Source organism: Corvus cornix, chromosome 20 (assembly GCF_000738735.6).
Source record: "Corvus cornix cornix isolate S_Up_H32 chromosome 20, ASM73873v5, whole genome shotgun sequence".
NCBI classification, from domain to species: Eukaryota; Metazoa; Chordata; class Aves; order Passeriformes; family Corvidae; genus Corvus; species Corvus cornix.
Window position 1 is genome coordinate 2289661 of NC_046349.1, and position 14483 is coordinate 2304143.

Below are 14483 nucleotides of genomic sequence, written 5' to 3' on the forward strand. Positions count from 1 at the left end.
TAGGAAGTCCCCGCGGCTCCCTGAATCTTTGGGTGTTAAACAGTCAGACAGGGAGAGGCTTCCACTCCCCAAGCTCTGCTTGGGAAGCCTCCTCTTTTCAAGCAGAGCTGTAGGAGCTGCCACAAGAAGGTCATTTCAGCCTGTGGCAGCTCCTCTGCTGCAGTCCCCGTGGCCTAAAAAGCCTTTACAGGTGTTGGGCTGTTCATTAGCAGCCCCAGCACAGGTAGATCCCAGCCACACACAGCACTGCAGTTCCCAGCTGCAGCTACACAGGGTCCCACGAGCTGTGGGCCCAAGGCACAAGCAGCCAGGAATGTTCACAGTAAATAGGTTTAATGGCCATGCAAGAACACATCCCACTGATCCATGGGCAGAAGCAGCAGGATTCGCTGGGATAAGCACTATGCTAACACAGATCAGACATGCTGCACTGACAAATCAATACCAAGTGCAGGAATGCCCAGCTATTCCTTAAAATTCACTTTTACAGTCAGGCAAGTTTAAATTTCAGGCATTCCTAGGTGGTAAGGAACAACTTTGCCAGTAAGAAGACAACACACTTGTTTACTTCCCACCAAGCAGCAGGACTGGCTCCAATATCCCCAATTCCCAGTCCCCCAGTTCAGCAGGAGTTACAGGAGGCAGAACTGCTGAGCTTTTCTCCTGAGAGCACACAGTGGAGGGATGACCCCTGCAATTTATCTCTCACACCTCAGCAACACCTTGGCCTGGCAACCTCATTTGCCTGATTATTTTGCCTTCAGCATGAACTGGTTGCTACAGGAGGAAGACACTTGTCTGGTACCGGGCATGCTGAGCTCAGGGAATCAGGATCCAAACCTTTCCTGCCTGAGGGATTTGTGTTGCATCAAGGAATAATTGCTGCCCAAACAGTCCTGCCTCAGCACAAAGCCTGTACACACAGGGGTGGAGGAGGAGCAGTGCTGCTGGAAAAGTGATCACTTTTACGTAAGAGAGGAGGAAGTTCCACCTCTTCAAACCCACATTCACCATCCACAAAAAAAGCTCCCTCCCCAGTCCCTGTTTCTGACCCTCATGGAATAATTTCAATTATCTTTAAATTAAAAAAAATAACTCTGGAAGAAGCAGTACTCACATGAGAGCAGATTCCACTTCTGGTCTTGAAGACAGAAGGATGAGAAGCCAGGAGCAGAGCTTTTCATCTCTGAGTCCCACAGGCACCTGGTCCATTTCCTGGCCAGTCTGAGGGCACTGGGCTCCCCAGCCTCTTCCAAAGGGAGCTGGACACGGCACTGGAAGAGCTCTGAGCTCCCCAGAAACGCCTGGTCAGGAGAGGGCAGTGCTGACAGCAAGTGCCTGTCACCCACCCCCAGTGCCTCTCCATCAGAGAGGCCACAGCTCTCCCAGGCCAGTTCTCCCACACCTCCCATCCCACCAAGCTGAAGCCTTCCCCAGGCAGCAGCAGATAAACACAGGAGGAGAACTCAGCCTTGGAGGAGCAATGCCAAGGGATGCCAGGGCTCTGGCAGCTCCCCCAAGCATGGGACAGGACCAGCAGGGCCGCCAGGCTCAGGGGAGAGGAGGAATTAGAGCTTCCTAGGATGTCAGGGCTTACCGTGATCCTTTCTGTAGCACTGACTGCACCTCCTGAATCCCCGAGGGCACAGTGGAATTGCATCGAGGAATAGATGGGAAGAGTACAGTTCACACCCACTGAGCAATACTCACAGTCTTTGTCCAAGAGACACCAGAGCCAGGGGGTTTGTATGCAGCAGCTTTATTTTAAGCAGTTATGACCCAGTAGCAGCAGCTTTTAGGAAGACAGTTCTCTACACTTTACACTTACTGAGGGTTTAATGCCAACAGCAATTACTCTTTTCTCCTTTACATGGGGGTGCTGGAGGTTTCCAGATGCCCAGCTCCTGCTGCCTCTGCCTCCTTCTGGGAGGATCGATCCCCCTGGCAGGGTTCCTCCTCCTCCCTGGGGGAGAAGGGTCCCACCAGCCAGGACAGAGGAATGTTGTGCTTCAGGTAATCCAGCAGCTCCTCCATGTACTCCTGGATCACAGCCAGCTTCCTCTGGCTCAAGACACTGCTGGACAAATCCTGGAAGGATTTTGCTGCTGAGAAAGCAGTACGCAGCTCCTGGATGGCACTGAGAGCCTGTTTCACCTTGTCCTGCAGGCTGCAGGGAAGGCCCTGGATGGCAGCCACCACCCCACAGCAGGTGAGGTGCAGCTGCTGGGTGATCCTGCATGCCATGAGCAGGGTCAGAGACTCCATCTCCTGGGAGGAGGCAAGAAGGACAAGATCAGGAATAAGTCACTTAATTTTAAAAAAACCCCAAGGGGATAACCAGAGCCCTTTGCCTCCCTCCCCAGGAGGGCACCTCTGGCTCTGTAGGGCTTTCATCTCCACTCTCTTTGAGGTACTTCCTACTCCAGTCCAGCCACATCTGGTGTAGTTTCTCCTGCCCCTCCTGAAGCTTTTGATCAAATCCTTGCTTAAACGCCTCAATCTGTGGCAGGGGAAGATCAGAGTGTCAAGACAGACAGATTGGCTGGGGAATTGCAAAGCTTTTCAGCACAGCAATGAAGGGGAGAAAAGACCAAGGCTTTGGTCCCCTCCTGCCAGGATCTGGGCTCTACCTACCAGCTCGATGATGCAGTGGAGCTGTGCCAGGGCCCCCTGCATGCCCTGCCAGGCCTGCTTCATCCTGGCTGTGGAGTGCAGGTGGGCAAAGAGGCGAAGCTCCTCCGAGAGAGAGCCCAGGCGCACAAAGTACCTCCTCTGCTCCCGCTGCTGCTCCAGGGGTGCCACGTCTGTGCCCTCCTCACACACTGCCAGCTGGGCTGGGGACACAGGCAGTGCCTGAGTCACCAGAGGTGCCACAATAACAGGCTCACGAGATCCCAGACTGGGAGCCAGGTACTCTCCAGTGTGGCACCAGCACAGGGTGCCCAGAGAAGCTGGGCAAGGGTCCCTGGAAATGTCCAAGGCCAGGCTGGACAGGGCTTGGAGCAACCTGGGAGAGTGGAAGGTGTCCCTGCCCATGGTGAGAAGCCCAAAATGAGCATTAAGGTCCCTTCCAGCCCAAACCATTCTGGGATTCTCTTCTTCCCATTAGCCCCATTCCAGAGTAGTGGGGTGAGGAACGGGGCTGACCATCCCCAGACACCCTTTCCTTACCTAGTTCATCATTTCCAATAGGGAGAGAGCCACCTTCTGCTCTCCCCAGCACAGCCTCTGCTCCACAGACACCTGTGTGTCCCACTCCAGGCTCCAGAACCACCCCAGCAGTGCTGGGCACCGTGGGTCTGGCATCCCCCATGCTGCTCTGCAGAGCCTCCTTGGTAACATCCATCACCTCCAGCACTTTGCTGCTCACAGCATCCTTCACATCAGCCACTCTGGATGACATCAGCTCCTTCGTGTCAGAGAGAATCTGGGGAAGAGGAGGAATGGCAGATAATGCAGTGGGTTGTGTCTTACACCGAAATTCTGAACTGCACCAAGAGGACAAATAGCACAGTGTCAGGTGAGTGTTCACTCTTGTAGGAACTTGCATCGCACACTCAGGTCCTCACACAAGAGCCTACATCGCTCCCAGGCTTAGAAACCCCCCAAGAACCAGGCCCCTCTGCCTGCCAGGGACAGCATAGCCTTGAATTCTTACCTGTTCCACTGGCTTTTGAAAGAGTGGCAGCTTCTCCCCCAGTTTCTCCAAACCCTTGGAAGCATACTCACTTGCTGCAGCAACTGAAGAGAGAACCAAAAAAAGTATCAAAACTTGGTTTTCTGCAATTTCACCTCAAGTTCCATCTTGCAAAAATCAGTTTCAGGGAGGTCAGCATCAGAGCCAATCCCCAAGTCTCCATCACACTGCTGGGATCAGGGCTCAGCTTTAGCCTTATTTAGAAGCCAGGAGCTGTCCTTTCACTGTGGTGATGGAGAGGGGCATTTCTTCATCCCAGCACTCCTCCCTGGTGTGGAAGGAGCCAGGGAGTCCCTCCCAGGCAGGGGCCTGCCCTTCCCCAGGGCATTACCGTGGGGCTCCAGGGTGGCTAGCACTGGCTGCACACAGCTGGCCGTGGCCTCGGTCACACTCTGCACTCCTTTCTCTGCAGCATCACACACAGACCTCAGGTAGGGGTGGCTCTCCTTGGTGGAGGCATAAGCAGCAGAAACCACGTCACAGGCAGAGCTCACCAGGCTCAGACTGGCCAACTCCTTCACTGCAGCCTGGAAGGGCAAAGAAAAATGCAGCCATGAAGCTCCAACCGTGGCCCTGAGCAGTTCTGCCCTGAAATTCCCTGTTTGGGGGGAGATGTCACCAAATCACCTGGCCTGGCTGAGGGAGAAACTCTTGCCTTGCTCACACACTTAATTAAATCCATAACTCAGCTGTGACATGAGCTGGGAAGCTTTGGCATTAATGATGGACCACCCCAGGAAAATTTTCCTCTGACACAAAGAACATCCAAGTTTGGGGGCAAGCTCAATTCTTCTGCCACATACCCATCTCCAGTTCACCTGGAATGATTATCCAACAAGCCAATGTCCCAGGAAAAGCCCCACCAGGCAGGGCTGAGTTGGTTTTAAGCTAACAGGCTTCACCCTCGCCTGCAGGGATGCTGCTGGTCACAAGAGCAGCAGGTCTCAGGGATGCTGGAACATTGGAATCTTTCCATAGGAGCACTGCTTGCAGCAAGCCAGGATCTTGAGTTAGAGAAACCAGCCAGTTTTGCTTAGCATAAGAGGCTACAGGGACTTTAGGCTCACATTTCTGTGTATGTTGTCACCCAGAAGCTGGAGGACACAGCCTGAGCAGAGGAAACTCCTCCTTTTTGGGGGCTCCCCTCAGCCACAGCAGGGCCACCTCCCCACACCCCGCAGGGAGCACCTACCTCCTCCTCCTCCATCTCTGGGGGGCTCTGGACAACCTCCTCCTTGTCAGGCATAGCAGAGGCCATGGCAGCTGGACTGCAAGGAACACCAAGGCTTTAGGGAGAGATCCCCCTTCCAAGGGGACGCTTCCCTCTAAGGTCATAAAAGAGAGAAGTTCCTTTACTCCCTATTCAGGGGAAACCCCTGAAATGGCCTCATAGGAGGGGATCTGTGCCACTTGCAAATCTACCTGGTTTCAAGTGGTTTGTGATGATCAAAGGAACAAGGAGGACGTTCTTCCCTCACCCCAGAGACCAAATGTTATCCATATATTTAGGAGAGGCACAAGGTCCCTCCTTCCTTCCCACCGAGGAATTCTTGAACAAACAAAATAACAACAGCAGAACTGGGGGAAAAACAGAGCTCAAGGCTCTGTCCTGCTGTTATCACACCCCAACACCTGAATATTCCCCCTGCAAATTCCAGAACAGGACCTTTTTTACCTGCAGGAAGTGAGCAAACCACCAGCAAGGAAGAACCAGACACCCACCATGCCCCATCACCCCCTCCTGCCTTTTTATAGTGCCCAGGATGGGGTGAGGAGGGACCCTCAGGGCCTGGCAGCTCTGGGGAGCAGCAGGAAGGATCCAGTCCCTGTCCTGGCCAATTAGAGGGGTTTAGGACTGAAATGGGCCCTGCTGTGGCTCGTTAATTACTCTGTAATTAGGCAGGTACACCTTGCCATGTGTAAAGCAGCTTCACCTGGAGGCTTCCATTCCATCAGCAATGACTGTGGGAATGTGTGAAGCAGTTTCCCATTCCTAATTAGTGATATTTAATGATTAATCATGTTCCTAGATTAGGGATGAGCAATAAGATTTTGGGTTATTTAAAGGGAACTTAATCTCAAAATTTGAGGTGCCACAATCCTGTGCTAGCCACGTTCAGGGGTCTGTGACCAGGTGTGTACAGGTCTCCTTTTGTCCCTGCATTCTGAGCATTGCAAGAAATTGAGTTTATTTATTTATTAAAATGGTTTTTCTGATGGCAGACACTAAGTACCAAAGATCACCGTTTTTACACTAAATATATGGCGTTATCTGTGCTTTCTCAGGCACTTTTAATGGTAAACTCAGTGTTAGAAAAAGATAAAAAAACACTTTGGGATGGCCCTGGCTGCACAAAGATGCAGTTTGCTGGGTGAGGAGCCTGGGTGATTGTGAGGCTGCCAAACAAACCTGTTTTAATGGCCATGGAGCTGCTGCAAGCACAATGCTGGAGGCTCATGCAGGAAATCCGGGGGTTGTGACACACTGTCCCTTATCAGAGCTCACTCTCACCATAACAGAGGCCACCAGAGTAATCACTGAAATGTCTCAGGATGTTCCCTGGGGTCTTTGCTGCAGGAGAGGGAAAAAAAAACCCCAAGTACACCCTGTCCTCCAGACAAGCCCTGGAGCAGTGCTGAAGTGTTGCTGGAGGATCCACCAGCCCAGAACACCTGGAGGGAGGAGCAGTGGTTGTGCTTTGCCTCGAGGTATGTCTTTCTGGTTTGGGCTGTGACAGCAGCAGCCCTGGAATGTGTCACCCTCCAGCACAGAGCTCCCACTGCTCAGCTCTCACTGCTCCTGCAAGGCTTTGGATGACCAGGCAGTCACCTCATACAGGGACTAAAAGGTCCTTGGTGGCCTGAGATGTCCAGGCAGTCCCCTCTGCCTGCAGCAGTAACAGCCTCGAGTTCCACCAGGGGAGGTTGAGGTTGGATATTGGGAAAAATTTCCTTGCCCAGAGGGTGGTCAGGCATTAGAACAGCTGCCCAGGGCACTGGTGGAATCACCGTCCCTGCAAGTGCTCAGAAAAGCTGTGGGTGTGGGGCCTGGGGACATGGTTTGGTGGTGGAGCTGGCAGTGCTGGGGGAATGGTTGGACTGGATGATCTTAAGTGCCTTTTCCACCCTTCATAATTCCATGATTCCATGCTTATGATTCCACCTCCTGAGGATGTTCACAGGGCAAATTGGATTTTGAACCTGTGGAAATGGGAGCTCCCGTGTTCCTGAGGATGAGCTCCATCTGGCTCATCAGCACAGCACAAGCCACAGCCCCAAGGCTGCCAGAGCTCCAGGAGCGTTTGGACAGTGCCCTCAGGGATGCACAGGGTGGGACTGTTGGGGTGTCTGGACTCCATGATCCTTGTGGGTCCCTTCCAGCTCAGGATATTCCATGATCCTATGAGAGAAAAATGGCACGGGAAGAGGCCAAAACAGGCATTGGCTGCACCTTTTTCCCATAATCCACACAATTTCAGCCAAGTTCTCAGCACTACAGGCTGGTTCTCACCTGGGTCTCTCTGCAGCTACAACCCCCTCAGGGGGTGCATTTGTGTGTGTGTGGCTGGGGGGGGTCTCTCTTCCCTGCTGAGACCACCTGTTTTGAAGGAAAGGCACCACCCAAGGCAGGGGCAGGGAGAGAGAGGTGCTGTGGTGCTGGGAAGGGCACAAGTTATGTGTAAATCCAGGACAGAATTGATGGGAGGGGACTCCACCAGGTCCCGGCAGCTGTTGGTGCTGGAGGAATGGGAGAAGCCACCAGCTCGGTCAGTGCCAGAGGTGCCAGGGAAGTTTGGGCTGTAAATTAATCACCATTGCTGTGCTGATGGCTGCACTGGTGTTTGAAGCCCAGAGAGCTCCTGTGGAAGAGCAGGAGCACAGCCTGTGGATGCTGTATCCATGACAACAGCTCCTTCCACCCTCAGCCGTCTCACAGCAATTGGAACTGGCCGTTCCAGTGCTAATGATGGGAATGGAGAGGCAGGAGCACTGGGCTGGCCTTGAGGACGGTGGGACTGAGTCCTCAGCCCTGCCAGCTGCCTGTGGGGTGACTCTGTCTGAGGCTGTTGGGTTTTCTGTCTCAGCTCCCCCACCTTTCAAATGGGGTCCATGGGTTTGACCTTTTCCCACAACAGGCTTTGGGATCTGCTGATGCCAAGTGCCAGGTGAGAGCTGGGGCTACTGATAGTGAACTCCACACTCACCACTGGGAAAGCACGTCCTGCTCGAGTCACAGCCCCCTCAGCCAGAGAAATAAGAGTTGCCCAGAGCAGATGTGGCCAGCACAAGTTGCCAAATCCTTGGAGGAGGAGGCACAGCCAGTCTCTGATGTAGCAGGAGCTCGTGCAGGAGCAAGGTGGGAGCAGAGCTGCCAGGAGGTCAGGCTGGGCTCTGCTCTCCATCCCATCCTGCTCCTCCTCCAGACACCTGGGGGAAATACATCCAGCAAGGGCATGAAACCTTCTGGAGTGGGTCCAGAGGAGGCACCAAGGCGATCAGAGGGATGGAGCTTCTCCTCACAGCTCTTCCTCCTGCTGTGAGGAAAAGCTGAGAGAGTTGGGATTGTTCAGCCTGGAAAAGAGAAGGCTCTGGGGTGATCTAATGACAGCCTTCCAGTGCCTGAAGGAGCCAACAGGAAAGATGGAGGGAAACTATTGACAAGCGCCTGGAGTGACAAGGGGGAATGGCCTCAAAGTGACAGAGAGTAGGTTTGGATTGGATATTGGGAGGGAATTGTTCCCTGGGAGGGAATTGTTCCCTGTGAGGGTGGGGAGGCCCTGGCACAGGGTGCCCAGAGAAGCTGTGGCTGCCCCTGGATCCCTGGCAGTGTCCAAGGCCAGGTTGGACGGGGCTTGGAGCAGCCTGGGACAGTGGGAGGTGTCCCTGGGGTCTGGAGGAGCTTTAAGGTCCTTCTCAACCCGTCCTGGGATGATTCTATGATGAAACAGGTGCCTGTCCCCTGAGAAGGTGCCTTCCACCAGCATCCCTTGTAGCTGGACCACTGGACAAGTTCTGGCCGCAGCAGGCACAGGGGGACACCCATAGGAGACCATCCACACCCCTCCAAGAGCATCCTTAGAGACTGACACCTGGCTCAGTGCTTGCATTTGGAGGGTTTGCGTGGTGCACGTGCACAGAGGGGCTCACAAAGCAGAAGAGGAGCTCTGGGTGCCCCTCTGCCCCACAACACACTTGCTTAGAGTGTCCTGGCCTCTTTCAATCACCTCTGTATCATGCCATCAGCAGGTGGCATATATTTGAAGAGGATGACCAGCAAACTGTCATAAACACCCCTCAGAAATATTATTTGAAGTCCTTTCCATAAAAAGAAACTGGAGCTTGATGTATGTGCAGAGCACAAAGAATGGGCTCCAGCAGCACATTTCAAAAATCACTGCTTTAGGCAATCTCCTTAGCAGCTTGTTAGATGTTTTATAAGTGTCCTTCCCAGCTCCAAAAGAAATAATACCACTAATGATTGTGTCAGATACAAAATAATTTCACAGCCTTTTTTGTCTGCGAGCTTTCCAATTTCAATAAATCACGTGCCCCTCTCTGCAGCTGAAGGAATCCAAAGCCCTTAGAGCAGGCAGCTTGGCTGGGAAAGAAAATAAAAATAGGAAGGACACTGGGGCCATTTTTTTCCTGTATTTATTCCAGCAATATTTTGTTTGCCTTAGCAAGCCAGGCCTTGCTGAGCTGCGATTCCTGCTCCCACCAGCGCAGCTGAGCGCTCCCAGGGTCCCACGGGGAAGGGCTGGAGAGGGAAAATGAGGGAATCTGCACACCCCTGCTTGTTTCACCGGCTTGCAGAGTGGACTGGCATCCCTGAGAGGGCTGGGGAACATCCCAGCTCCCCAGGGGAGGGGTGGGAGCTGTGCCGTGACGGATCTCCTGCCACATCCCAGGGAAGGGATTTGCACGGCTGAGGGGCTAGGGGAGGGCTTTGAGCAGAGAACTGTGGGGACCTGTAAGCTCCCTGTAAATCCCAATGCCCAGGAGATTGTCCTTGTGGACACAGCCACACCTGGGTGACAGCACCAATCCACCAGGAAAAGCTTTCCTGCCGGTGATATCCTTGGGGACGGCCGGGATGAAGCAGGGCAGCAAGGACACGAGTGCCTTTGTGCTTTACCTCTTGGATTTAAAGATGGGATATTGTATGGGGGAAGTAGAAAACTCCTTTCACACCTCCCTTGAATCATAAAATCACGGAATGGTTTGGGCTGGAAGGAACCTTAAAGCTCATCTTATTCCAGCTTCCCTAAAGGGACACCTTGTGCTATCCCAATTTGCTCCAAGCCCCAGCCAACCTGTCCTTGGACACTTCCAGGGATGGGGCAATGGTGAATTTCCTTCTAACAGAATAATTGCAACCCAGGCCAGAGTTATTTTAAATACCCAGAAACAATCAGTAAAAATTCAAATTTCCGGGAAATGTGCATTTCCAGTCTTTTGAAACTCCCTGTTGAATTTTCACTGGGAGTTATGGGGGAAAGGACCCAGGAAACACTTGTTTGCAAACAGGAATTAAACGAGATGCATTGAAAAGAGCAGAGGACGGTGACTTTCCAGTGCCCAATGCAGTTCCAGACCATGAATAATAACACACACCACCCTTCCTGTGCTGCTTGCACCCACCTGCTCCTGCCCTGAGTAACAGCAAAGATCTCTCCAGACTCTTGCACAAAGCAGGGTAAGGCCAGAAGTTCTCTGCCTTGGTGCTCCAGAGGCCTGTGGAGCACTTGAGGAGAAGCACAATCCCCTGTGTCCCTTGGCCACACACTGTCCCCACACAGTGGCTGATGGAGCAGGTTTAGTCTCATGACTAACTATTCCAGGTCCTGGCTAAGCTCCACCTGGGATTTGCACACTCTCCACCCGATTCTCCGCTGGCTGCTGCACTCCCAGCTCACGCAGCGATGTCTCCATCACTTAGGATGCTTCCACTGCCTTTCTCTTAGCCAGCTGCCTATTTTTGTAACATTTTGCAAGAATTTCATTACCTTTGAGACCTTTCCCGTGCTCTGTGAGACCTGATTGAAATTTAGTAATGGATGCAGAAAGCTCAGCTAAAACACCCAAAGGAGACAGTTACTCTGCAATGTGAAATAACATCTGATCCATCGTTTATCCACAGCAATTATGATTTTTCCTTATTGCTGACTGATGTAATTTTGAGAAATTTATTCCAGTCCTGTATGGCCCCTCATTTTCCATTGAAATTCCTGGAGTACCTGGCACCACCAGGGAGATGATCCCACTCAAGACCTGCCAGGGACCCTCTCTGGGCAGAGCAGCAGCCTCAGCTCACCATCTTTTCAGTCTGTCTACAAAATAAAAAATATAGCTCAAATGAGAAAGAAAAGCTCAGAAAGCACACCATTAACTAAATTTTGTGTGTGCGTGTGTGTGTGTGTGTGTGTGTATTTAAGCTTTTCACTGTTAAAGCTGGCCCTGAACTCCTGGGCTTTGCTCCAGAGGTGAGTGGGTAACTCAGGAGTGATGATCTTCAGACCCCTTCCTCAGTGCTTCCACTGCCCTGCTCTGAGTTTTGGTCTTATCTTGCTTATTCCCCTGGCACAAGTTGTGATAAACCCCCAGAAAATCCCTGTTCCCTTCATCCACCGTCACTGTCTCGGGGTCCCTCACACCGATCCCTCTTAGTCCATGGAAAGTGTGGCATGCTTCTCCCAGGTAGAAGAGACTCCCAGCAGCTGCAGGCTGGGATGGATAAGAGTGGTTGGGGCAATTTGGTGTTTTGAATCCTCCCATTTATTATCCTTTCTCCTTGTATTTTGGAAATCACCTGACCATTCCTGTCCTTCAGACTGTACCACTGGCTGATCCCAAGAAGAAGCCTGTTTTCCCCAAGGCATGGCTTGAGGCTTTCATGGGAAGATGATGGTGAAATGTAGCATCCTGGAGGTCTGGAAACATCATTTTATAGAGGATGTGTCGTGCCCCTCGGCAGGGAGACCACAGGATTGTGTGGGTGGCTCCGAATGAAGGCTGTCCAGTCGAATTCCAGCTGCCCAACCCAAACTCTGAGGCTTTCAACTGCCACAGAACACTTGGAATGTGCTGCCACCATTTAAATGCAGCTGGGAGATTAATTTCAATTTGCAGTTTAATGGCATCAGGGTCAGGATGAACCACAGCCATCCCCCGTGCCCTCCAGCTGGAGCTCCAGTGCCAGGTGTTACTTGCAGAATTCCAGGAGGGTTTTGGGAATATCACTGGTCTGGAAGCAGCAGCAGGAGGGTTTTGGGAATATCACTGTCATGGAAGCAGCAGCAGGAGGGTTTTGGGAATATAACTGGTCTGGAAGCAGCAGGAAGGTTTTGGGAATATCACTGCCATGGAAGCAGCAGCCTGTGCACCAGCCCAGCTATTTTGCATTTGAATTTCAGACCTGGCGGCCTGAGGGCTAAAAGAGTTTTAATGCTTGGTTCTGCAAATAAACATCCAATCTTAACGATGCCAGGCACTCGAGATCGCTTAGAAATGTAGGAGTATTATGGGATAACCCGATGCAATCAAAGGTAACTTGCCTGTAACACTCACAGATTGCTTTCCCATGTCCCACCAGCTTTTTCATTGCTTTTTTTAGTGGTTTGGATTTTTGAAGGCAGAAGTTCAAGGTGTTACAGCTGACTTTAGAGTGAGGCCTTCAGCTCCAAACAGGGATTTTCCAGCAGCCCCTTTCCAAGCCATGGCTTCGTGGCGATCCTGCCCCAGCACCCTGCAGGATACTCCGGGAGGGGAAGGTGCATTTTCCTTGCTGCTGTAAATCTCCTTTCTGAGTGCCTGGAGGCGCAGAGCTCTGGTGATGGCAGCGGTGAGCCGTGGCCAGGAGCTCCTCTCCTTGCTCCATGGGATTGCAGACTTTTCCAGAAGCCCCTGTGTTCCAGGGAGCTGTGCTGGGGCTCTGCCCACAGCCCACCAGGTGCTGGTGTTTTATTCCAGTGGTGCTCTCAAGGAGCCTTTGTTTGCATGATTATCCCAAGCAGTGGGATAGGACTGCCCTACTTTGCCTCCCATAAAAATAGCACCGAAATAAGGTTTGATCTTTTTCCAGCCACGGAAATAATTGGGAGCTGTTTGCTTCCATGCTCTTCCCAGTCAGTTGTTGGAGCTATTTTAAAATTATTCTTTCAGTGCCTTTTTTTTTTTTCTGATGGGGTCACTGAGATTGGTGGTAAATCTCGATACACCTGTCAAAATACCTTTCTTTTCTCACTAACAGAACACGTTGTATTAGATGTTGCAGCATTAGTGTATTTTAATATGTATCCCTTTCTTTTGCTATTCTCTAAAGTAGTTGGAGGATGCAATTTTCAAATCTTTTATTGTACAGCCTTTTATCAAACTGTCTCCACAGCTGCTGCTTTTTTTTTTTTGAAATCAGATTTCTCTCTCACAGGATCAGATCTGAAATCATTTGTTACATTCCTTGCGTTTCTCATTTCTAAAGACAGACATTGCTTTTTTACACAGTTTCTGGGGGGCTTTTTGAGGCTTTTGTACTTCTTTTCTCCTCTTTTAATATTGATTCTAATGTTTGTCAGACTATTTTATTTCTGCCTTCTCTGTTCTCTGCTTTTTTGATCTTTCCTGCTGGTGCTTCCCTATGAGTTTTGTAACTAAATTTCTTTAATTTCCAATTGATGTCCTTTCTTTAAGTACTGTTGATACAGAAGAAAAGCAGAAGAAACATGATAGATTTTCTGCTGGTTTGACAGTCTAATGAGAGATAGAACAAGCCACACACTCCGGCTCCTCATAAATCCTACAGGTTCCTTGTAATGGGAAGAGAATTGTCTGAAAAACACGAATGACATCCAGGGAACATCATCAAGATGTGGATCCAGTCAAGCCAGATTGGGAATGTAAATAAATTGCTTTAAAAAGTGGATCTCTCTTTCAGGAATCATAGAATCATGGAATATCCTGAGCTGAAGAAACCCACAAACAACATCTAGTCCAACTCCTGGCCCTGCACAGACACCCCAACAATCCCCCCCTGTGCCTGGAGCATTGTCCAAAAGGAGGGGAACTGGAGTGCCTTCCAGCAGACTCTGATGTGGTGTATTTAGGTCTCGGTAGAGACGGATCTCTTCACTCTATCCCCAGAAGAATTTAGGAAGAGGGATTTGTCACACAGCGGGCTGAAATTCCAACTCCAATAATAGAGTCGCTGAAGGGCGATGTGAAAAATTAATGAGCAGTTTAGAAAAACTCAGTATCCAGCTGCTGAGGGAGGTTGGGCTGGCTCGTGCCCAGCTGCTGCTGGTTCCATTTCTCGTGCTCTGCTTGTTCCTTCCATTCCTCACCACCCTCTTTGTTTTGCCTGGGTCTTTTCTTCATGTCCCCCTGCAACACAACTGGGCTGGGGCGGGGAGAGTAGCCCAGGGTCATGGAGGGGCTCTCCTAAACCATTTCTCCTTCACTGTTCAATCCATGAAATCTGTATTTGCAGCACTGATGTGGAACGGAGAGTTTGGGCCACGCTGTGCTCAGACACACACGATGCGGTTGTGCAAAAACCCTCTGGGCAGGGCAGGGCAGGGCAGCAAGCAGGAGAAATGTCAGGAAACCACGAGCTATTGCTAAAAAATCCAGTCAGGAGTGGCCAGTTGTCCTGGGTTGCACTGTATTCTAGTACCATCCTCATGAGCTGTTGAAATCAGGTGGGGCAGTGTTTCCTTGCCTCCTCCCCCCAGACTATCTTTCTGTTAATGGCCCATCATTGTCCTGCCGCATGACTCAGAGATAACTCCCT

General features: G+C 51.3%; 1 protein-coding gene across 1 annotated transcript; it reads right to left on the reverse strand.

Annotated features, from left to right (window-relative positions):
- Positions 1-1860: 1860 nt before the first annotated feature.
- On the reverse strand, positions 1861-4955 carry LOC104687908 (perilipin-3-like). Its single transcript, XM_010397169.3, has 7 exons — positions 4886-4955; positions 4029-4217; positions 3659-3741; positions 3172-3427; positions 2635-2834; positions 2372-2500; positions 1861-2268 (listed from the first exon to the last, which is right to left on the reverse strand). Exons 1-7 carry the CDS (start codon positions 4953-4955, stop codon positions 1867-1869), a joined length of 1329 nt encoding a protein of 442 aa, XP_010395471.2. The 3' UTR covers positions 1861-1866.
- Positions 4956-14483: the final 9528 nt, after the last annotated feature.